At 44.6% G+C, this 24,406-nt stretch overlaps 3 protein-coding genes across 3 annotated transcripts; 1 reads left to right on the top strand and 2 right to left on the bottom strand.

Moving 5' to 3' along the window:
• The first annotated feature begins 617 nt into the window (after nt 1–617).
• On the top strand, nt 618–3,058 carry LOC147797825 (uncharacterized). Its single transcript, XM_087142915.1, has 2 exons — nt 618–1,820; nt 2,056–3,058. Exons 1-2 carry the CDS (start codon nt 1,367–1,369, stop codon nt 2,526–2,528), a joined length of 927 nt encoding a protein of 308 aa, XP_086999041.1. The 5' UTR covers nt 618–1,366; the 3' UTR covers nt 2,529–3,058.
• A 700-nt stretch (nt 3,059–3,758) lies between these two features.
• Nucleotides 3,759–5,090, bottom strand: LOC147797826 (uncharacterized protein F54H12.2-like). The gene has a single exon (XM_087142502.1). The coding sequence runs from the start codon at nt 5,088–5,090 to the stop codon at nt 3,759–3,761; it is 1,332 nt and encodes a 443-aa protein (XP_086998628.1).
• Nucleotides 5,091–9,238: 4,148 nt separating this feature from the next.
• Nucleotides 9,239–15,558, bottom strand: LOC147797827 (uncharacterized). Its single transcript, XM_087142826.1, has 3 exons — nt 15,323–15,558; nt 15,075–15,161; nt 9,239–14,739 (listed from the first exon to the last, which is right to left on the bottom strand). The coding sequence occupies exons 1-3, from the start codon at nt 15,404–15,406 to the stop codon at nt 9,805–9,807; spliced, it is 5,106 nt and encodes a 1,701-aa protein (XP_086998952.1). The 5' UTR covers nt 15,407–15,558; the 3' UTR covers nt 9,239–9,804.
• Nucleotides 15,559–24,406: the final 8,848 nt, after the last annotated feature.

The following is a 24,406-nucleotide window of genomic DNA, read 5'->3' on the forward strand; positions in this document are numbered from 1 at the left end:
AGAAAAAACACACTAAACAAACGCTATGGTACTTGTCTGATTTTTTGCTGGCACTTCTGGGCATATTTGGATGATATATAACTCTAGGAAACAACTATTATTTTCTGTATATGGTAATTTTACCTGTTTGGATATTCTTTCCGTTAAGAATCCCCTTTTGTGGCCCCTTCGGACAAACAAACCCCTCCCCAAAAAAACAAAACATCCCCCAAATTTGAAAGGTTTTCTAGTTCTTGCATGGAGACACATGCCTATAACATTGGAAATTGGTGGTGTGAACCTCAAAGGTAATTGTTATTTGTGTGTATAGTGCACTCAAAAAGATGTTTGGACTGCAGGATGATGCAGATGTCAAGTTTGTGGATAAAACTGATTGTACTGATGTAGATGAGGACGTTAGTGAGGACGTTCTTTTGGCAGAGCCAGCTTTGCGACTAATTGTGCTGACGAGGGCGAGAAGTGGAGAAAGTACCACAAAACAATGTGATGAATCTGAGTAGTATATTGTGAGCAAAATCATACCGTGTTGAGGTGGTACCGTATTGAGGTGTGAGGTGGGATGAGGTGGTACCGTATTGAGGTGGAGGTGGTGCGAGGTGGTGTGAGGTGGAGGTGGTACCGTATTGAGGTGGAGGTGGGATGAGGTGGTACCGTATTGAGGTGGAGGTGGTGCGAGGTGGTGTGAGGTGGGAGTGAATTATCATATACCTGATGTGAAACAAAAGAATTGATAAATTATACGTATAATATACGTATAAATTATGCGAATGGCGTCAAGCCGGGACGAAGTCGCGGGTTGAGTGGAGTTCCCGGAGGGACTCCACGCCGAACCACGGACTGGTGAGGAGGGCTCACCCCACGGTAGTGTTCAACTGGCGTTAGCCAGTTGGGGAACGAGTGACGAAGTCACGAAGTGGACGCGTAAATTTTCAAATCGATAAAATAAATGAATAAAATAAAATTCAAAGCAAAATACCTGTTTCGATTTTCTGTTCAAACTTCTGTCCGAATGGCTTGACTGGACGACCGTATACGGATCCATCGCTGATGCACGATCCTGAGACATGTGCCGACAAGAGTAGTGGAGACAATGGAGTGGGATTAGTGACGTCATGACAGGCTTGAACAAGATGGATCGGGGATGAATGGCGCCGCAGACAAGTCAAAACAAGTATATTTGTCTTTCACTGATTGGTTGGCTGCTGAGTAGCAACGACTTGTTGTGGTAACAAAGAGACCGACTGTATAAAAGTCGGAGCATTTTAATTTCGCGTCACTCTCTGCTAAACCAGAATACGACACGAGCTCCGCTTTACAGCGTCATTTTATCGCCAGTCAGTCTCGCTAACGTAAACTGCAAAACGCGATGGCATCGGAATCTGGAAGTGGTTTTCCTCCACCCTCTCCAACGGTCAATTCGGATGCAGGGCCGTTCGACTCTGTGAAGAAGTTGACTCATGACCAAGTAAAAAGGGGATGGCGGGAGGCTTTCAGTACAACCGAGCAGAAGCCGTATTATTACAACATTTTCACCCGTGAAAGCGTGTGGTCCATTCCTACCGGCTACCCAAAGCAGGAAGAAGAGAGTCAAGTACACTATCGGCCGGAGCCTGACGTGCTAACGGCTGCTATGGCAGAATTGAGCGGTCATCCACCCTTGAAACTCGCCCAGCCTCCCTTCGTGAAGGGAAAGTCTGCAGCGAAGAGAAAACTGTCGCCAGATGGCAATGAAGAAGGCACCGCCAGCAAGAGGAGGTGTTTCGCCCCAGACCCTAACCAGGGGGAAAATGACAGCAACGCCGTCAGGTTCCACATTGGAGGTGAGCGTTATGCTTTTGTCAAGCGTTTCAAGGACCGTGTTTACGTTAACATCAGAGAATACTACTACAACGAAAACAAGACTAAGCTGTTGGCCGGAAAAAGGGGGTTGAATTCGTCGGCCGAAGAATGGAAGAATCTGCACGCCCAGGGCGCAGATGTCACCGAGGCTGTGGCAAAGCTCACCCAGCAACTTTAACTCAAACCTTAATGTTTTCTATTCTTCGCTGTTTGCAGATGTTTTGGTCGATGATGTCCCAACACAGAGAGCACTGGCGACAAGACTGACCAAGCGAATTCTGACCAAAGTCATCACGGACGAGATCTTCCGTCTGGTCTACCGGGCGCAAGAACAGTTAGGCTGCGAGGGATGCGAGGAGGATTGGACGAGCCAATGGGACCATGAGTGTCTATTCTTTGGCGTTAACCCCGAGTGTCGTCTGCAAGACTTTGTGCCCGACTACCTCGAGGAGGCGATGCGGTCGCTGGACACCAACCGGGTGCTTTCGATATTTCAAGCCGTCACCTCTTCACTGGGTGCTGATTCATTTATCGCTGATGGAGCGGACTTGAACAACGAACTGAACGCTATGATAGAAAACACTCTGAACGATTGGAGAGCCGTTCCAGAAGATGTTAGCATTTCATTCTACTCACCCTTTTTTGACAAAACATCTGATCTCATACAGTGCATAGTGGACAGCATTTAGATTACAACCGAGAAATGCGTGTTAGTCTTAATTTTGTAGCATAATATTTCATTTATTTTTTTATTGTTTGTATTTTAATTTGGATTTCGTTAATATATGTTTGTTTTTCTGGTTAATTGTTTTTTTTTTTAATGTAACGACTACATTAATAACTGAATAACGACTTTTTTGGGGGTTTTGTTTGTTTGTTGTTGTTGTTTTGTAACGTGATGTGAATTAAATACATGGGAGTGCATAATGTTGTCATCAATAAATTGAGTATTATACTTTGGCAGAAAAAAAAATTGACTGTTTTCTGCGTCATGACTCTGGGCAGTGGTTTTAGGGGAAGGGAAATTAGACACATTAATAAAAGACGACACGGGGTGCCTTAAACCAACCGGGACTCACCAGAACATCCCTTATGTGGTCAACGGGCGATATACATTTTTTGTTTATTTTATTTCTAACAAACCAGCGTACAAGATGATACCATAGAAAGGGCGTCTAAAATTATAAAAACAAAAAAAAACAGAGTAAATATTAATTAAGGTACAGTCAAAAATGAAATAAAACAGAAAAAAAATTGGTATACTAACTGAATTGAAATAACAAACTTAAACATTAAACGGACAACTCTAATTATTTTAACTAAATTGAAATAACACAAAGTGCATTTATCAGAAAATTGTGTTCAGAAGAGCTAAATACACTAGCCTGACAAAGCTCTGGCTATTTGGCCCGCTAAAAACTGTTTGTCAAATACCGATGTCTCTAATTGGGGAAAGTGTCTTCTGATGAAATCATTGACGAGAACATCGTTATCTCTTTTGTCTGAAGAAAACAAATTTACAATCTTGGTCATTGTTAATCCCCGGCAACGCTGCAGTAGAAAGAAAATGCAGTACTGTCCACATACGGCCGACCAGGGACCTTGCAGAGGACGACGGTTGTGGTAAGTCCGCCGGGTATTCTTCTTGAGAAACGTCTTGATCTCCGGTAACTTCACTGGCTGTCCGTAGGAGTCGAAGTACTCGCCCTCGCCATCTCGTGTGATGTAAATAGCCACCCAGTGTTCACCCGGTAGTGTGGATGGGTCCGTGTTTACAACAAAGGCACTCGGACGAGGGGCGTAACGTTTAGGAAGTTGATCGCAGGCGTAGACTCCTCGGAAGTCACGTTTGGTGAAGCGATCCTTTTTCAAAATGCTGTCGATATGATGCGTGTCCATGATCGATAGTGATAGTCGATTTAGCCGCTGTAATCGAAGATGATGTTGCGAGCCTGGTCAACTTCAATGATGTTATTGAATTCGGCATAGATGATCAGGTTGATCGTTTCCTCCAGTGGTCGGGCAAAGTGAACGTCCAGTCTCAGGTTGCCACGCTTCACCAGATTGAAGTGACCGCCAGCGGACAAGTCCGGACTCAGATCAAACGCAAACAGCGCGTACCCCGCGGCGTAGTCATCACGAGTAATGATGTTGCCGTCGTCCTGGTACATTTTATCTGTCCCAGAGAACAGGGTCTGGTAGGCTCTGATGTAGTTTTTGACCGGTCCGTCAAATTTAGGTTGGAGTGGGGAATAGGGTATTTGTTCCCCATCGACGTGCACCGTTAAAAAGTTGATATCCATGTGTTGGAAATTGAAGGGATTTTTTCCGTATCGACCATTGAACGCCTCGTTGGTCACGCATCCCACCACTATACGGTTCGGTAGTTGTCCGAGAAACACGTGATCTTGGGTGAGTGTCAAGTTGCCGCGGGGCACGGACACCATCTTGCAAATATTCCGCTTGATGGGGTATTTGGCTGTGCCTTTCTCCAGGGCTTTCATGTGACCGAGCATGACGGCGGAACTCACTTTGACTTTTCGGATAAACAGGGAGGCGTCTAGGATGACCTTTTTGTAATTAGGGTTGGGTCCAGAGGCCATGAGGCAGAACGCGTTGCTGCTGCGAATGAGCTTCAGTTTCACGTCCACGCCGTTCAGCATGTGTCTGTCCTGAAAGAAAATATCGCTGTGAATGGGGCCGATCAGGTCCACCACTTTGCTGTTTTTGGTGTACTCATGTCTCCTTTTCAGGCCCTGATTGACGGCATCATCGTCCCCTGCGGGGTCGGCATTGTCCATCTTGCCGGCGGTGTCCTTGTAAAACAATGCAGAAGTAAGTTGGGATATCATGGCATCAGTACCGTAGGTGAGGATGGTCTCCAGCAAGGCGCGGTAGGGGTAAGTAGGTGTGGAGGGTGAGATGAGGCGTTCGTTCAAACTGACGTCAATCTGGCTGAATAGGGACTGTAAGAATAAATTGACGGGGCCCACGTGATCATTCTCTGTTAAATTGGAACCGTCCGCCTTGGTTATTTTGGCTTTGACGTAAAGCTGACTTTGGTTGAGATCCATGTACTCATCTCCTGATCCCGGCACGAAAAACTCGATGGGTCCTCCATCGGAGATGGTAGAAATGGGGTGGAATTCTTCCCACTGTCCCTTGACGATACTGGTCTGAGTGGGTGGTACAGAAAACAAGTCCAGTTCGGATTTGGTGCACTCGCACGAATTATCGTGTAGGAGCGACATGATGAGAATCGGGGAAGCTAAAAGGTGTGCAGAGCTTAGTCGAAGATGTCGTGAGATCTTCTCGCTCTCTTGCGGGACGAGGTACTGGCGTGTCTGCCGATTGCTTTCCTTTTTATACCGCGCCGCGGGGCTCCCGTAATTCTAGTCTCCACACTGCGAAGGGCCGTGTTTGCCAGGTTGCGCCCGGCGTGGCGGAGTCGGTTTTTAGCTGACGTCTTAATATTTTTGCCTTCTAGCGCATCTTGCGCGATGCCTACACCCGTACGGATCGCTTCCCGACCCAGTGTTTTAGCTCCCTGTTTGAGCAGGGGCATGGCAGAGCGGAACAGTCCACCCAGAATTCCTCCAAGTCCATAGCCTCTCTGATTTCTCGGTCCAGTGAACACAGGGTGACCGCGCCCCACTTGGCTGATGTAATAATCTTCGTAATGCTTGCTACTGCTGGGTAGATAACTGCTCCTCATGGTGTTCAGTTGAAGTAAGACGAGCACTTCCTTCTAAAGTGAAGTTTCACGATGACTCTCCCGCTCACAAATGGAATGGGCTGTCCTGTACTATCCCTTATATCTATTTCAATCATGTGAACCAACTTGTGTTTCAGGGGCATGTAGTGGGGACTGTCGTAGATTTTGGTCACAGTTTCACCGTACTGACCGTCCACATTTACAATGCGCAGTAAGGGCGCCCGGGTGTCTCCCACGGAGTGGTACTCGACAATATTAGTGTAAATAAAAAGTGAGTAGAATGGCTGCATATCCACCACTCTGGTGCTCTTCGCGGTCCCGACTACGACCGCACCGTCATCAAAGCCGAGCAGGTTTGCCAGAGGACCCAGTAGTTTAATTGCCACTCTGTTGTTTGTCTTGATGATGACTTTTTGAATAAACTTATTGTACTTGAATCGGACGAGCCCGCCGTGCTCGATGGGAGGTTCGAAATTCCTCAACAATTCTTCAGATGTCGGGTAATATCCCTCTGGTATGTGGTGAAAGTGAAATCTGGAGTCTTCCGATCCGGCCGAACAAGCCAAAAGATTCCCTTCAATCACGTTCAACCAGCGATGCGGATAGGTCACTTCGGCCAAGGCCACTTCCCAGTCTCCTTCGAAAGAAAGGGGTGTAGGTAAATTCACGTAAAAATGGCTAAGCGTGTTGTTGGGATGTGTTACTAGGGAGCGTGACGTAGAATGAGTCCGCCATGGTGAAGGTTGGCTTGGTACTGTGAGAACCACCACTGACATCTGCAAGTTTTTATAACCTGCGCAGACTCGTCACCCAGCTGTTAAATTTGTCGGGGTAGCCGACCCACTTGACAAAATACTCTGTTTTCCCCCCTTTTTTCCGCTTGCGTAACACTTTCTCCACCTGATACAGATCGTCCGATTTCACGACCCGTTGGAGCTCCTGTTCGTAGAAGGTCCCTTCCAATTCTTCCCCATCATAATCCTTCAAATTGTACACGGGTGGGCGCCGTGGGATTTGCGCGCTGATCGTAAACAGTTCGGTGGTCCAGCTTGGGAGATATCCTTTTCTGAACGGTCTGGTCGCCATACTGATGCGCACCGTGTCTCCCACAGCAAATTTGAAAATGGTTGATTGTACTGAAGGATGGTTGTACAAATTTGTCCATACAGTTTCGGCGTTTTGAATATTTACCGAAGCCGGAGCGGCCTTGATACTTCTGTGATACGCGTTATTGTACGCAGACATCAATCTTGGTAAAACCTTGATGTACGCCCGACTGTTGGTGGCCGTGAAATACTTGTACATTTTTGTCTTGAGCGTCCTGTTGAATCGCTCCACCACACTGGCTTTTGTTTCGTTCTGCGTGGTGAAAAATTTGATGTTTTTTTTCTTGAGAAAGGACTGAAATTGTCGGTTGAGAAACTCAGTTCCTTTGTCGGTCTGCAGCATTTGGGGTTTCCGCCCACTTTTTAAGATTGTCTTGAAACCCACAATTAGGGCACTGCCGGTCTTAGTTTTGAGCGGGACGACCCAGGCATATTTTGACAAGATGTCGATACACGTCAGGAGATAGTTGTAATTTGCATTAAATCGACTGAGCGACCTCATATCTACCAGATCTGCCTGCCATTGGTGGTCGATACCACCCACCACAACCCTGTTCCGCTGAAAGTGTCTACGAATGGGTTTGTGTAGCGTATACGTGGGTTGTTCACTCAGCCAGGTTTTAATTTGTTTCCGGTCGATGTCCACGTTGTCTCTTCGAGCAGCACGGTAAACAGCCTCCACACCACCAAAACCGGCTGGATTTTGGGGATCGTAATACACTCGTTTCAGAAACGTCTCGTTCCGTGCCATCCTGGAAATCTGAGTTCTGGATTATGACTTTACTACGACAGCAGAGACACACGCAGCGCATTTTTTGAGCCAGTTGATGGAAACCGCAGCCCGGTTTCGGCCGACAGCACTCCATGGTGGGCCAGTGTTAAATGATGGTACTGGCGCTGATGATCAGATTAATAAGGAGTCCATTTAGGCTTTAAGCGCGCCGATGTTCTCGTACCGGCTGCTGTTTTTCCTCTCCTCTTTCTGGGTTTGAGAGTTGACTTGAGGTGTGGCGCTTCGGCAAACAAACGAGAAAGGTGGAAAGACTCCTCTTCTTCCGGTTCTTCTCTCAGGTGCACCTTGACCTTAGAAGAATCATCAAAACTACCTTTTCCCTCCAATTTTGGCGGCTCGTCTCCTGCCGGCGCCTTCGGCTCCAGCCTGGTGGGTTGATCATTGTCCTTCTTGGTCTCCAAAGTCATGGTCAGTGGTGCCATTCTTTGTTTGTTTAGGTTGATGTAGCGTTGCAGTGTCTGGTAATAAAGCTTAATTTTATCTTCGTCTGAAATATTTTGCCGCTCTAAGAGATCCCTCATCTTAGCATCCAAGCTATGCACCACGCGTGTCGTTGGCGTTTGTTCCAATCGTCTCGCTGACTGTAATTTTGCCAGCGTTTCTTGAGGCACGAGAATCATTTTCTTGGTGTGCTCCATGTTTATTTAAAAAGTAATCCGCCGAGGGCACTCAGTACTGGAGTGAGTAAAGCTCCGAGGAAACCTCCCTTTTGACGTAAAAGTTTCTTTTTCTTTAGAGCAGGAGTTTTTTTGTTGCTTAGCGCACGCAAGTGACGTTTGTATTTCAGTAATTTCTTCTTTTCCGATGGTTTCAGAGGTACGTTACCATTAAGGACGTTGAGGGCGCACTCACATAAACAGGCTATCAGTTCTTTGTTGGCTCCTTGGATCACTCCCTGTCTCTGCTTGTCGCTCCCCCTGGCCAGCACGTGGAGGTAGGGAGCGTTGTGCTGCAGTCGCCTCGTCATCTTCAAATGATTGATGTCCGTTGCAAACCCTATCATTTATACCTTGGCGACGTAAACAACCGGGTATTCGCCGGGAAAAATGTTGGTTCTGAGTCTCAGGTTTTCTGGAGTGTCGGGTTTTAAATCGACGAAAAGATAACCATAGGGTGCGGCAGTTGCATCTCGATAAGCCTCCATCATGTATTTGGGTTTACTCGGGTACATCTGTCTCGCTAAATGTGTAATCTGCGATGCATCTCTTGGATTCTTAAAAAGGACCATGTAATGAGCGTTTAAACTTATAGTTCGCATTTCTTTTCCCTTGTAAAATAAATTTTGTAAAATGAGAATAACCGACAGGTTTCTGTGATGGCTTCCCTTGGTAAAAAGCTCGGTGACCTTTGCGTTGTTGCCGCTTTCTGACATGAGATCATCGATTACAACCAAGTTTCTTTGACTTCGGTCGAGGGAATGAAGTAGATCATCGGGAAAGCCCTCCACAAATCGAATTTGAGGCACCAGACTAGCCAGATGGTCATAAGCATCTTGATATTCCCCGTAACACCAGATAATATTGTCAAGAGCCGGTTCGATGAGTGTATTTCCATCAGCAAGTATGAGTCGTTTCACAAACTGGGTTTTCCCGCTCCCCGTAGGACCAGCGATGACGGAAGTAAAGGGATGTTTAAGTCTCGCGTCCATCTGAGCAAATGAACCCTTTTAAAGTAATGCGGTAGATTTTAAAGATATCCAATCTTCATTTCCCCCCCCCCTTTTTTTATTTTTTATTATTTTTTATTTTTTTTTTTATTACCGCCCCTGTCCCAATGTTGCTCCTATTTTTTTTATACATCATTTTATTTTTATTTTTTTTTATTTATTTTGATTTAACCTTATTCTATTTTATAATTATTGTTATTTTTGTTATTTCCTAAAGTTTCAAACTACTTAAAGAAAGAAATTTTCTTTTCTTCTTGTTTCGATCATATTTTATTCTTGAAAAAGACTGTCTTTCTTTACGCTGAGGAAAATCAAATCAAATTAAGACTTAAACAGAAACAAGGAGAACTTAGATATTACAAATTAAAATTCAAACAGAAACAACAAGAATTACAAAAAGGCAAAATTCAACACAAATAAGCACCTTTGGAAATTTGTTTTGAAACGACAAGAATTTAGAAAATTACAAATTTAACGCAAATAAGCACCTTTGGAAATTTGTCTTGAATCGACAAGAATTTAAAAATGATGGCAAACATCCAACTTTGGAAACTGTAAATCGAGGGAAACATCCACCTGATATTATAGCGTTCAAGGTTATTTCAACGATTGTATACTTGCGGAGTTTCCATTGCACTTGCGTATTTTTACAGTTTTGCGTGTGTTTTCATTTGTTTTGTTGGTTTCATTTTGGTTGTGGCCCTTTTAGAGTTCCAATGTCCAAGAGGTCCAAGTATGTTGTTGTTACTCCATCCGGTGCCACCTTCCTCTTGGGATAGAGGTAAGTGAACGCAGTCTTCACCTGCTGGTAGGTGTGCATGCCGTCCTCCCGCATCCGGAAGCCGCGGTTGACCCCTTCCCCGGCTTGCTGTGTCTGAAGCGTATCCAAGTATCGCCGCTTGCTGATGTTGTTGGTCCTTTTGTTGATCCCCTTGCAGCTTGCCTTATCTTGGTCACCGAAGCAGTAATACGTTTTGCTGCAAAGGGCGACGATGCCGTCCCCCTCCCATTCGACTTTGAAGAGGCCAGGTGTGCGCTTGTCGAAGGCACGATGGGTAGGGGTGTTGTTGCGGGGAAACCAGGATGACTTCTCACGCTGAAACTGGTCCCGCAGATGTGGCTTGATGATGTCCTCCAATCTCTGCGCCGAAATGGCCATGTACGCAGAATCAGTGTCCATTTCGCAGAGCTGAAAATCTGCGGGATCAATGAACTTCAGGAGAAAGTCAAAGTAAAATTGGAGCATACGCACTTTGGCATATTGGTAGACGAAGAAACCAATTTGCAACGGGAGACCCAGGCGGATGGCTTTTTTGTTGAGCTCCACCTCATATAGTTTCTCGTCCAGTGTATGGAGGGCACGGAAATTGGGCAGGTTGATGAGACGAGATGCTGCTTCATCGCTGTGTGCAACTTGAACTTGCAGGTGTTTCTCCTGGTTGGTCACCGTCTTGCCATAGGCGGAATTCCCCAGGAGCTTCATGGTGTCTGCGATGATTCCTTTAGACGGGTCGACGTCACCGTCCCTCCTGGCGTTGCTGACCGCTTCCCCGAAGGGTTGAAAACACGCTGCCTGCCCATACTGAATGAACTGGTAGATATGTGTAACGTGAAGACCATGTTGTATGTACCACCGTAACAGCGGAGAGGCTAGTAGAATACGGCGACCAAACATACTACCGATGAGGCTGCGGCGAGGTGACTTCATCAGACCTTCCCTCTCTGCATACTCCCGCATATGGTCCCCAATGTCCTCGCGGCTAATCTCGACGTTCTTGAAGATGGGCGGCATTTCTGCAAACGTCTCGCGAAGTTGGGCGGGTACCTCGATATCGCACTCCACCAGGCCGAAGAGCTCTTCGTTGACGACTGCATCCAGGATGCCACGCTGGTTGAGTGTCTTATGCTGGTGAAGCAGTCTTCTGGAACGGACAAAGTCAGCGGCGTTGGCATCTTCCTGTTGCAAGCGAGTCCATTCACATTCCCACATCTCGACCAGACTATGACCCTGGGCCCGGATGTAGGTGGATATCTCCTCAGTCTGTCGCCTCAGTTCAGCACGCGGCAGGTTCTTCACAGGGTTGAATTCTTGGGGATTCAGATGACAGCGATGCCCGTGCCAGAAACAGCCATGGAACTGGTAAACGGTATTGTTCTCTTTACAGAAGCCGTCTACTGGAATTGCCCTCGACCCCACTCGCTTTTCACCGCGGTTGAGTTGATGGCGAATGAAGAGACCATCAGTGTGTGCCACCCACTCCAACCATTCTGATGCCTTGGCTCCCCACTTGTGGCTCGGCACTGGCTTGAAGTTGTCTTCTTCTCGTCGCCTGATAAAAGTCCCGACCGGCATTGGTTGCATCAAGGACCACAGATACAAGGCGTTTGCATCAAACCCGACGATATTGGCACACTGCTGCGGTCCTCCTCGAATCTGTGTCTTCCCCCTCTCATGGTAGCGGTGGAACACTATGGACGGGCCCCCGACAATGTTCTTTTTCAGCAGGTAATACAAGTCCTTGTTGGGCTCGTCGACGAGGGAAAAGGATATGTTATCTGCGAGTGTCAAAAACAGATACTGCAAAGAGAGGCCGGGTACAGATATGGCTGTCTCGAACATGTCCATACGCCGTTCTTTGTAAAAGTTGAACATCTTCTGGATGGCGTCCAGAAACGGGAGCACGTCAAGGTTGTTGTACCATACTAGCAAGTCTCGCAGTGTGGTCATTCCTTCGTCCCGCCAAACTTGCTGACAGTAACGGTAGTCCTCCTCGGTGATGTTTGTCTCCTTCAGTGTGCTGAAAAACGCTTCGTGGGGTGGCAGTGCAGTTTCGTGAAGCTTGTTCAGGTTTGTCATGTACTCATACGGAAAGAAACCCTTATCGTGTGCACAGTCATATGCTTTTAGAAACTTTTCGTAGGAGTACCCGGGTGCCAGATAATTAGAGATGTCAAGGAACTTCAACTTCTTGGTTTTCAGGGCCATGTAACTCCCACCTCGTTTGATGACCATCTCCACAGGGTCGCCGGCCTCCTTCAGTCTTTGGTAGAGGTGTTTTTTTATGACATTCAAGTCGTATTTACTTGAATTGAAGCCGATCACGGGAAGTTCACCAAGATGGTGCTCCAGTTCCTCCCGCAATTTCTCCGCAGCTACTTTCTTGGTTGGTGCGGTGTCATCTCGTGCCCGCGGTTGTTTACCCTCTTGGTTCTGTTGGAGCTCGACCAGTTCTTGGATACGGCTGAAAACATCCTCGAACTTCTCGGTCAAATTGATGAATGCCGCCTCGCTTATTTCGTGGAGATAGTTCACCATACGCCCCACCAGACTTGCGGGGTCACCATCACTCACAAAACATCTCGCGGATTCAAAGTTCGGGACATTGCTGGCGACACTGACACTAAGCAATTCGTGGCGATTGCACCATGTAAGTTTTTCCTGGCCGCCATTTTGATCCACGTTGTCGAAGTAGCATTCGTAGTCGTAGGTCGCCCTGTAGGGGTAATATTTTAAGTTCTCTTCGACGTCGATGCCTGCTTCCTCCAGCTTATCAAAAATTGTATCCGGTAGGTTGTACACACCGCCGGGGAATGTGTGTTTTACATTAACGTTACATGTGGGTACATGACGTTGAAGGTTGGATGATCTGTTGAAAATCATTCTGCATTTTTCACACTCGTACGTTTGACTGAATTTATTTAAGTCAAAAATGTACGAAAAATGTTCTTGGAACAGATGCAGGTGGAGGTTGGCGGCATATCGTCGATGAGAGCGGCGGATGAGGTGTACCCTGGTCTGTTGGCGGTCGTCACCATTGTCCACCTGCGTCAAGCTGTAGACCTGAATTGTGACTTCGAAGATTTGCTCGGCTTCACTTAGGTCTTCCATTGTAACACCCCGGCTGATTTGTCTCCCCGTAGATCGCTGGAAAGTTTCGGCAAGATCCTGGGTTGTCCTCTCCAACCCCCTCAGAGGCGCCCCTCGGTTCAGCGCCAGACACCGGAAAAAGCAAAGATTATCGTTGTATCTTTGCCAATTGTTTGGATTGTGTGTAAGATTATGGAGACCTCTATTGTTCTTGACAAAGTCAGGTAGGCTTTGCGGTGGAGCTCCAATGTAGAACTGCGGCATTTTGTTCACATAGACGGCAAGATTGGTCAGCACCACGACCGTCCATTTTGTGTCTGGGCGTTGCTGCCGGGCATATTCCACAACATCCAATGCTTCCAGAGCCTCGATCAAACTGTCCATATCTCCCTGGCTGCCGATGGTAAATGGAATAGAAAACAGTTTCGCATTGTTATGAGACGGGTGGAAATACCGCAGCTCACCAGTTTCGTTGTGCCGCAAGATGAATCCACATGAAAGGTTGACCTTCACTCGGCATGTCAGTTTCTTAAATATTCCATTCATGATCTGCATGAATGAAGCCTCAGGGCGATCCATTCGTATATTATAAATGTCCTGAATCACCCGACCGATTCGATGATGGGTCCGGATAGCGGCCCAATTGTTTCTGTACACACGGCCGACTTCGTCGTCGTCTACTTCCATTTCTGCGGGGAACTCCTCGGGGTCATCTCGAAGGGGGTCGGGGGCATGACGCACAAACAGGCGAATATTGGTGAGGGCAACCAGCGACCAGTCTTTAAAATGTCCACGAACAAAGTCGGCAATGACTTCATCCTCAAACTGTTCCAGGAAGTGACTGTCAAAAGACACCGGTGTTGGAAAAAATCTGACTGAGTCTGCATCGAAGAAACGGAGCTCCCCCGTCTCATCATGGCGCACAATAGCTCCAAACGAGACGTTGATCAACTGCTCGTGGTCTGTCAGATTACTGAGTATTTTCTGGGCAGTGTTTCTGTGGTTTTTAGATGACTGCACGACACGAATGTTGTAAATATCCTCTACTGGATGACCCGTAACCTGGAAGGCACGAATACTCTCCCAGTTGTCCCGAATAATGTCAGTTAGGCCCAAGTCATCCTCGTCACCCTCTGGGTAAACCAAAGGATCTTCCTCAAATCGATCATCGATGGGTTGTGGGGAGGGCGGAGTCGGTCTCTGGCCGGTGTGTACTCTGGCGTAGTGGCGATGCATCGATTCAATGAGAGGAAAAGCTTTACCGCAACCGGGGCATTTGCGAGGATTGTCACTGGTGGGGGCTGGGGCTGGGGCTGTGGCGGGCGGAGGAGCTGTCATACTCTGCTGATTGCTATTGGCGATGGGATGAGCAGGGGCGAGCGTGGCTGGGTCGGGCCAATGGCAGCATCCAGGCTGGTCGTCCGGCTGATGATGAGCACCATCTGTAGGCTGGACTGGGGGTTCTGGTCTTGAAGTACCGCTGCGATTGTGCGGTGCAGTAGTAGCTGATGATGTTGGCCTTGCAGGATCGGTGCGCTGCTGGTGTTGAGAACACCTATGGCGTTTCATGTTGTCGGTGCGCCGGAATGATGCACCGCACTCTGGGCAGGATACAGATTTGACTGTGGTGTGGGTGGTCTTGTGTCGTCGCAGGGCATCTCTGCGAGTGAATGTTTTATTGCAGACTAAACATTCGTGCACACCTAGAACTCTCTTCATCTTCTTGCGCTTCGACGGAACTTCAAAAGGAGTCTATAAAACAAACAGTACAAGATACAATGAAATATTAAAAGGATATTACGTGGTAGATGGAGCAGATGTGATTGCGACTAAGATCAAACGGGTTGTGAGGGACACATGCCAGTGCTTAACCGACAGTGTATGAGCGGCCGTAGGTTTTCATTCGTGTACCGACAAATAAACGATCAAAAAGACAACGACGGAGTGTCGGCATGTCCAGACTTGTCTTAAGCGCTTTATCGCTGGACAATAATAACAGGCATGACGTCATGAATAAGCGTGGACAAGTTATCGCATGTATATGCACGAATAAACAAGTTGGGGGTTTGGGGAAAATGTTTACATACCTCTTCGACTCCGTTGTCTAATTCAGGAGCTGCGCAAATCGGTCTCAGAGGAGGAAAATCATCAGGATTGTACACGAATTCACCATCCTGTTCGAACAGAACCAAACATTACATTTAGTTTACAATTACAATACAACACCCATGGGGGGGATATTTTATTTTATTTATTTATTATTATTATTTTTTTTTCTTTCAAAATATAGCAAGAAAGCTAATAAAGTTAAAATCGAAATTGTTTTTATGTCTACCTTTGCATACATCTCGTCGGCGATGCGCTGAATCTCCTCCAGCTGACTATTGGTGAAGTCGGGACTCTCCCACGGCTGAGACATAACTATAGTTATTAACGTTGGTAGAACAAGGCTGCAAAAAAGTTGACTCGGAAGGGATGACAGATGACTCTCGGAGATCGGATTTGAACTGGATCGTGCGTTACATCCATGTTATATCCTCACCAGAGGAGGACCATGTTTGGGGAAATACCTTGGCAACGACAATCAACAATCTTTTTAGACGCGGACTTTGGGGCCAAGATGCGCAAGAAGTGATGTTTGTTGTGAAAGTCTCTCTGGCAACCACGGATTTGCGAGGCGAACTCAGCTCCTTACTCTTCGTACTTCAACAAAACGCTGAGTGACTGACAGCCCGCCCATAGAAATTGAGACCTGCATCATCTTGTTGGATGCGGATTGGGGAAATACCTTGGCAACGACAATCAACAATCTTTTTAGACGCGGACTTTGGGGCCAAGATGCGCAAGAAGTGATGTTTGTTGTGAAAGTCTCTCTGGCAACCACGGATTTGCGAGGCGAACTCAGCTCCTTACTCTTCGTACTTCAACAAAACGCTGAGTGACTGACAGCTGGCCCATAGAAATTGAGACCTGCATCATCTTGTTGGATGCGGATGTTGCTTAAAAGATGTTTACTGTAGGTGATATTTGTTGTGCAAGTCCCTCTGGCAACCATGTATCCTGCGTGGAGTCCCTCCGGGAACTCCACTCAACCCGCGACTTCGTCCCGGCTTGACGCCATTCGCATAATTTATATGGATCCGTATACGGTCGTCCAGTCAAGCCATTCGGACAGAAGTTTGAACAGAAAATCGAAACAGGTATTTTGCTTTGAATTTTATTTTATTTATTTATTTTATCGATTTGAAAATTTACGCGTCCACTTCGTGACTTCGTCACTCGTTCCCCAACTGGCTAACGCCAGTTGAACACTACCGTGGGGTGAGCCCTCCTCACCACTCCGTGGTTCGGCGTGGAGTCCCTCCGGGAACTCCACTGAACCCGCGACTTCGTCCCGGCTTGACGCCATTCGCATAATTTGTACGTATATTATACGTATAATTTATCAATTCTTTTGTTTCACATCAGGTATATGATAATTCACTCCCACCTCACACCACCTCAATACGGTACCACCTCCACCTCAATACGGTACCACCTCATCCCACCTCCACCTCAATACGGTACCACCTCAATACGGTACCACCTCATCCCACCTCCACCTCAATACGGTACCACCTCAACACGGTATGATTTTGCTCACAATATACTACTAATCTGCATATGTGGACGTTTCTCTATAGATCAAATCAGAGCTCAATATGCAAAAAATTAAAAAACAAGTTTGTGTCCGGTAGTGGCTTTTTGTGCATTAATTTTTCGACAATCAGAAAACAGCTACCAAAATAAATAATTACAACTAAACTCTGGTGACTGCGTTTTAGATCCAGGTTTAACATTATCACATTTATGTGTATGTTTTTTTCATTTTATTTGAGATGGAAAAAACTATACATTTTGAAAAGAGTATTGTGTGTCTAAGACAGACACACTGTTAAACCCCCATTCAGATAAGCAAGGGAAAAAATGTATTTCAATTAATTAAAATACAGGGATTTTTAACCAAAAAAATAACCCGTTTCACATTTAACTTTAAGCTATCAGACACAATTTTAAGGCCCGATCAGTACTCCATCTCTATTGTCTATGAAAGGTATTATGAACAACATACCATCTGTACAGTATTTTGGTGTGTGAATTTAAGACTGTCACTTTCAGCTAGATAACACTCTTAAAGGACTGCAACCATTTGTGAGCATGTGGATAGGTATGAGTATACAAAATAAAATTCCGTCCATATGGGTATGTGTACATGTACTTTTACATTAATACAAAGAAATAATTCGGGTATGAGTGCTATATAATCATGGGCACTTTTATCACTTTTGATCAGAGGCAACAAAAATAGGAATATAATTTTAGACAAAAAGATGGATGAGCCTAATGCATATAATGAGAAGTGATTTATTTTTAAACATTTCAGGACAGTAATTGATCTGTAGTTACCCAGGTATCATTCAAGGTGTAGAAAAAATTAAATTATCCCATGGTTACATATTTAGGCCAATATATGAGAAACTACATATTTTATGAACAAGTCATGACAATTGGTAAGTATTGAACTTGCACACACAGGTCCCACTACTCCAGCGAGTCACCTAGTGACAGCACGCTGCTCCTCAGTCCCAATAAGGATGACTTATAAGATATTCATTAATTGTTTCTCATAGGGTTAAGACCATCTGCATTGAAAATGAGTGAAGGGGAAATAGTGAAAGTGGGACCAGAAACAGGAACAGGAATATATAGGTAGCCCTGTCCCACAACAAAGGGACAGGTCCATAGCAAGTGAAGAAGTGATTCAGTACAGCTGCAATTGAGTCATGGACATTTGCCACGGCCGATGCCCCACGAGGACAGTCGCTGAGCTGTTTTGACAGCCTTCCATGGAATTCGCCAATTTAAATCTTGGAGGAAGAGGTCGAGGTGGTTATTTACTAAAACGGAAAACTGCGGAACAGAAAAGAAAACATCTGAGCGAGGCAGAATAGCTGGAATTTGATTAACAAGAAGGTTATACACACATGCGTACCGTAACGCTGTTCCAGTTGATTGAACAGAGATTAGGCAAAGAACGAATTAGAGAACACAAGGTAGAATAGAGAGGTGGAACGGAAAAGGAAAGAGGACGGAGAATTGAAGAAAACGCAGGCAGAAGAATGTCACGGAGGGAGCACCAGAAAGCGGCGAAAAATCCTAAGGTGGGGTGTTAGCACGAAAAAAGAACACAGACCTTTGACGAAAATGGCGTCCGATTTCAACCTCACGCTGGTAATAACACCAAAGCCACCGCGTTCCGTAGGCTGGCAGAAAGTGGCTCGGCGAACCAGTTCTGTTTTACCTGTTCACAAAAATGGAAAAATGATCTTGTTAATCTTCCTTTCTATGGAGACCGGCAGAGGATAAACAGGAAAAACATAGAAAAGGTGAGAAAGGAAGACAGTATTCATAACTAAAACTTTCCCAAAAAGAGAGAGGGAGCGACGCTTCAAATCTCAACACAGAGGTGGAGTTTATTTAACCGGTCCTCCGGTGGACATGTCGCCCTTGCCTATCCAGAAACCGTTGATGTTGATTGGCTCCCGTGTCCACAATATGGGACAAAGGTCGCGCAATCTTTCATTGAAATCACCTTAAACAAAGCCTTTGGACTTATTGACACTACGTCTAGAACCACTAGCTCCTTTAAAATGACCGATAATATTAAAAAGTTTAATAACCGAAGTAGCATTACGTAAAATACAAGTAGTATCATCTGCATACTGCAAAATTTTACACTGGATGTTATTGCTACCGGGGATGATGATTCCTTGAATATCTTCATCACTACGAAATACCGCCGCGAAGAGTTCAATGAAAATAACATACAGATAAGGCGACAATGGACATCCCTGCCGGACACCTTTCTGTAGAGGAAAAGGATCAGAGAGAAGGCCATTGACCAGAACTTGACCAGAAATGTCTGTAAATAAAATACGGAGCCATTTGACATAATTAGGCCCAAATCCAAATTTTACAAAAAACTCTTAAAAGAAAATTCCAATCAACACGATTAATAGACTTCTGTTGATCGAGAGAGATAAAAAGTGAAGTTAAAGAAGGCTACCTTTAACACCACAAATTTGGAAAGGACTAATAATAGAAGGAGTAGTAGGGATTGGACAGTTCTGGACCACATGCCCCTTTTCACCGTTTTCAGCAAAAACCCGTGGGTAGTACATCGACTCAAAAAATCGGGGGAAATCCCCTAAAAATCTGGAATTCTAGATTTCCTCCGGTACGTCATCGACCCAAAAAACCCAGCTCTGAGGTGCCGGTGAATATATACATTCTGAGCCAAAACCCCCTTTCACCCACCACACTCACCTTTTGACCCCGGCGCCGCTCGCTTCACTCGCTGTAAACAACTCGTGACTAGCGCCGCTTGCTTTGCTCGCTTCACTGACCTTGAACTTTTGACCCCGGCTGTAAACAACTCGTGACGTGCGACGACCTGCACCAGCAATCACTCACAAACGAAAAGGAACTTCCCCTCGCTTTTCCGGTCTGAACTCGTGACCTCTACTTAAAGCGTAGCTCTGTTTAAAGCAAAATGTGCTATGTATATAACCGCCTTGAATAAATGACCTATATATAAAAGATGACTAATGCGGAGCTTTGTCACTTGCTGAATCTAAAGGAAGTACACATAGCGGGATCACAAAAACAAAGTCAACCGATACCCGCTTGTAACCACCAAATAGTTGAAATAGATGAAAGAAACGCTTGTAAACATTTTGGCCAAATGTTTGGGTTCGCTTCGCTCACTTCTTACACCCCAGCAGACATGGGAGATCGGTACTTTAATCATCACGTTTGGAGAAAACCGCCACCACCAAAATCAAGAAAAACCCTACAAAAATATAACATTTGTTTTAAAAACGGCGAAGAGGGTGAAATAGAATACAAGTTAAACCAAGTTCCAAACGGTAAGATCTCTCGAGGTAAACCTTTGAAGGCTTCAATCGCGGTATGTTATCAAGACGTCACTGGGGAAACCGAATCTAAAGTGAAACACCTTTTCCAAGTCTCAGATAAGCACTGGAAAAACGCCCTCGAAAAGTTTTTTAAAGCGGGTATATAATAAAATGGAGACTCACACGTTTTACTTGACCGAGAGCGAGCAGACGTTTAGATTGAAAAACGAGATCAACAACACCAAAGGCGACAAAGTCGTCCGAGAAAAGAATATTCAGTTTGAAGCTGGATATTTTAACGTAACAAACGCGACTGAAATTGAGTGGGATACAAACTTGGACGGTAATCCTCCAACCAACTCCCCCAGGAAACCCAGAAGAGAATTAACTAAAAGACTGTTTTTGACGGGGCTAACTGTACCTATATACGACAGACTTCACTCGCAAAGCTCATCTGAACCATTACCCGAGGGTCAAAGAGGAAGCATCGTGGTATCCCCCGGTTATTACGGCATAGACTGGTTTCACTTTTTGTTAAACTCGATCCCGGGCGTTTCTTTTAAGGTTCACTCGAAATCTAAAAGGGTGACTTTGGCCATTACGGACCCCAATCTCAAGTTGCGACTAAATAAAGAAGTTTCCAAGCTATTAAACTTACCCAAAATAAAACTTTTACCCAACGTCATTTACGAAGGCAATTACGATTTAAACCCCTTGAAACTCGCGTTTATTCATTGCGAACAATTAAATACATTTGACAACTTTTATAACGGGCAGTCTTTATACTTGCTAGACGTGATAGCTACCGAGCCTATCACCTGTAATCACTGTAAAACGCCTAAAAAGTTAATACACAGAAACATCAGTGAATTGACTTTTTCTGTTAAAAACGACAGAGGTGAGCTCTTGAATAATTTCTGCAAAATTTTAATCGAGTTAAACATTTTTTTAAAACGCGTATAAAATAAAATTGAGACTCATACATTTCACTTGACCAAAAACCCGCAGACGTTTCAGCTTAAAAACCCGATCAAAAACGAAAAAGGCACAAAATCGATTTGCGTTAAAAACATTCAGCTAGAAAAAAGGTTTTTTAACATTATGAGGGAGACAGAGATTGAGTGGGGGGTAAAAGAATTACCTAACGAACCCGGTGATGATGGATCAATCAATCAAGCCTTGGTGCAAAAATACAGTGATCTATATACAGATGAAAAATATGAAATTGAAAAACCAAGTTTACAATCAATAGATGTTTTTTTTTTGGATTTTATTTTGCGACCCTAAATTTTTTAAGAAACATACACAAATACACTTTAAATGTGGAATATAATGTTAGACGAATAAAAGTGTATAAAGCACACATGTTATCTATACTAAGTGTAATAAAAGACAAATTTACTGATTTTTCTTCTTTTTATTTTCGTGCAAATTATAAGCCTTTATATTTTAATCGATTATATTATAATGATAGTTTTCGACAAGAAATGGAAAAAAAGTTAAACCTTCTTGATAGCGGCTCTTATGAAGACGAGCTTTTTATAGCACAAATGCTAGATGACCTTTTTTACCCAAGAATGATTACTGAAATAGATGTAAATTTTATCATTTCTTTGTCTTTTCAAATGACACTAGCGGGCATTGTAAACGCCCTCAATCAAATTTTTGATAGATTAGACTATGGAAATCATCTAAAGGGTGGGTCACCACCGACAACTGAAGAGAATTAATTGTTCATTTGGGATACTATGTCTTCTACTGTACAATCTATTTTAAAAGGCCAAGCAAAACCCGTATTTAACCAACTTTACACAAAGTAAGCGTTTGAGTCAGTAAGTATCTCTGGATTGTCTGGTAGTATCACCTTAGAACCCAGTTACTACAGTATCGACTGGTTTGATTTTATTTTAAACGCTATTCCAGGTGTGAGTTTTAAAGTATACGAAAAGTCAAAATCGGTGACTTTAGTCATTTTTGACCCTTATTTAAAACTAAAACTAAACAAACACGTGGGTAAATTGCTCGGTTTGCCACCTGGTGATTTACAAAACTTTTTATATACCAAGGCAACTATGACATCGAACAAATTAAATACCTTTTTATCCACTGTGAACAGCTTGACCCAAATTTTAACTTTTATGACGGGAAATCTTCGAAGGTACTCACCACCTGGGACACAGATCTGTGTAACCTTGAAGTCAACTCAACTTGTAAAAGGCTGATAAACAGAAATATAGACGAACTAACCTTTTCTTTAAAAAACGACAATGGTATGTTGGTAAGCGGTAAAGGCGATGGCATTTTAATCGAACTTAACATCGTTTAAATTAGAAATGGTTATAGTAAAAGATGACGACCAACATTTACCCGGTTTTGACCTTAAATTTGGCTGAACAAGCAGAAATAAAGGTTTACAGACTCAGAAAGATCGAATAAATTAAATCTCAAATCCAAAGAGAACGCGACGCGAGGGAAAATAGTTACAAAACGATCAAACGACTCTTAACCGCGCTCGGATACGTGGAGTACGGCGTGGAAGCCCTGGGCGCGTCTTCGGCAGCCGTAGGCATTTCCGCCATTTTGGGTGTCGTTACTGGTCCCTTCGGACTTGTGATGGAAGGCATCGCTATCGGTGCGTTTGGCGCTTACGCGATTCTAAAGTACGCCTCCCGTAGACTCACCCACAAAACTAAAAACACGACCAAATTCGAATTTTGGCAGACGCTAAATTAAACACCATCGAGGAATACGTATCTCACGGAATTGAAGACGGTGACATATCTAAGGAAGAATTTGTCCTTATTTTATCCAAGCTGAAAAGTTCAACGAGATGAAAGAAAAGATCAGATCGCGTATGTCTACAAAAGCGAGCGAAGCGAGCAGCGAAGCGAGCACTAAAGAAGAATTCGAACGTCAAGTCAACGAAAGAGCAGAAGCGCTAGCCAACGAACGGGCGGCGGTTTTAAAAAAAGATCTTATGAAAAAACTTGGCGAATACGTTTTACAAAGTCGGTTAAGTTTGAAGAGAAACCAGAATCTCCACCCGCTTATCGAGAAGCGAGCGAAGCGAGCAACCCGACCATTGTCACTCAACCGACGGCCCCTCCTTTAAAAGTCTTTTAAAATAAATGGGAGCCAACTGTAGTAGTCTAACAATTTTAGTCAACGAAGACGATTCCTTTACAGCCGAGTTTTCAAATTTAACGCACGCGTATAAATTACCGAAAGTAACCACGGACGAAGCAGTAAATAGGTGGTCTACCGAGCCGATATCGTTTTACCAAAATCAATTTAATTTTGCGGTCTATTGCGCGACGACGGCCTGCGGTGTCAGTTTTGATCTGCTGTCCGACCCCAATCCGTACGTCTCGGCTTTATTTAACTTTCACGTGTATTACACCGTACGAAAAATATTTTACGACTGCGTGATGCCCATTCCGAGCGACGACGTATTTGACGCGTTACACAATAATTAATCATCGGTTTTACGTTATACAAAATTTCAACTTAAACGAGCAAAGCGAGTAACGAGCGAAGCGAGTATTACTGAAGCGAGCCGAATCTTGAATTAAGGCGTAAAAAAATTTCACCCCAAATTTGAGGTGAGATTTAATTTTTTGGCCTTTTTACCCTTTTTGCACGTACGTCAAAATCAAAACACCCAAGCCTACAAACAAGGTCCACACGTGCTCTGCCACCCATCCGACCGCTTTACTCGCCACGTTAAAAATCCAACTCAAAATGCTACCTATGACCCCGGGCAAAGCGCCTAAAGCTTTCAACCCGAGTTTCTTCAACACGTTTGCCAGGTTCCACAGTTGACGTTTGATCCAATCGGTAATTCCACCTTTGGAAGGAGGACCCGGCGTTGGTGTCGGTTCAGGCGTTACACTAGGAGTTCCAACAGCTCTGACGCTAGCTACGATACTACTTACGATGGTACTCACGGCTAAACTAAAAGCCGTTAAAATGCTTGCGATCGTGACGCCTTGTTCTCTAAATATCGTTCGAATCTTATCACCCAGGGTGTCATCCGAATGTAAAGCGTAATTAATTAAATCTTTAACTCGCGATATTTGGCTTTTGAGTTGACCGTTTAATATGTCTCTTTGAGCTTGTAGTCCTTCGAGTTGATCTTGCAAGTCACGTAAACGACCCGAATCTTCAGAAGTCTCGAGACTACTTATTTCTTCTTGAATTTCGGTAATTTTAGCTTCGTTTAATCGTATCTGTCCTCTAATCGTTCGCAATTGTTTGTCTAATCCTAAGAGCTTTCTATAGTTTAATCCTTCTGTTTGAACGTTTGTATCTTGGGTGAGCTCTTCTACGATGTCTTTGACTTGGTCTGATATTTGGGGTAGCTCTTCCATTGTAATGCTCTCGGGTTGAATGGATTTTAACTTTGATTCAGCTTTTTGCACTGATCTTCCATAATTGCCAAATCCCAATTTGAATCTTATAAA

This window comes from Acanthaster planci, linkage group LG10 (genome assembly GCF_054643075.1).
Source record: "Acanthaster planci isolate LZ-2023a linkage group LG10, COTS_SCS, whole genome shotgun sequence".
Taxonomy (NCBI): Eukaryota; Metazoa; Echinodermata; class Asteroidea; order Valvatida; family Acanthasteridae; genus Acanthaster; species Acanthaster planci.

Excerpts from the sequence above, each read along its gene's own strand:
- LOC147797825 (XM_087142915.1), top strand. The coding sequence starts at position 1,367 with ATGGCATCGGAATCTGGAAGTGGTTTTCCTCCACCCTCTCCAACGGTC. Across the intron at positions 1,821-2,055 it reads CGTCAGGTTCCACATTGGAG|ATGTTTTGGTCGATGATGTC; the intron begins GTGAGCGTTATG and ends CGCTGTTTGCAG.
- LOC147797826 (XM_087142502.1), bottom strand. The coding sequence starts at position 5,090 with ATGTCGCTCCTACACGATAATTCGTGCGAGTGCACCAAATCCGAACTG.
- LOC147797827 (XM_087142826.1), bottom strand. The coding sequence starts at position 15,406 with ATGTCTCAGCCGTGGGAGAGTCCCGACTTCACCAATAGTCAGCTGGAG. Across the intron at positions 15,162-15,322 it reads CCGACGAGATGTATGCAAAG|GATGGTGAATTCGTGTACAA; the intron begins GTAGACATAAAA and ends CTGTTCGAACAG. Across the intron at positions 14,740-15,074 it reads TAGACAACGGAGTCGAAGAG|ACTCCTTTTGAAGTTCCGTC; the intron begins GTATGTAAACAT and ends TTTGTTTTATAG.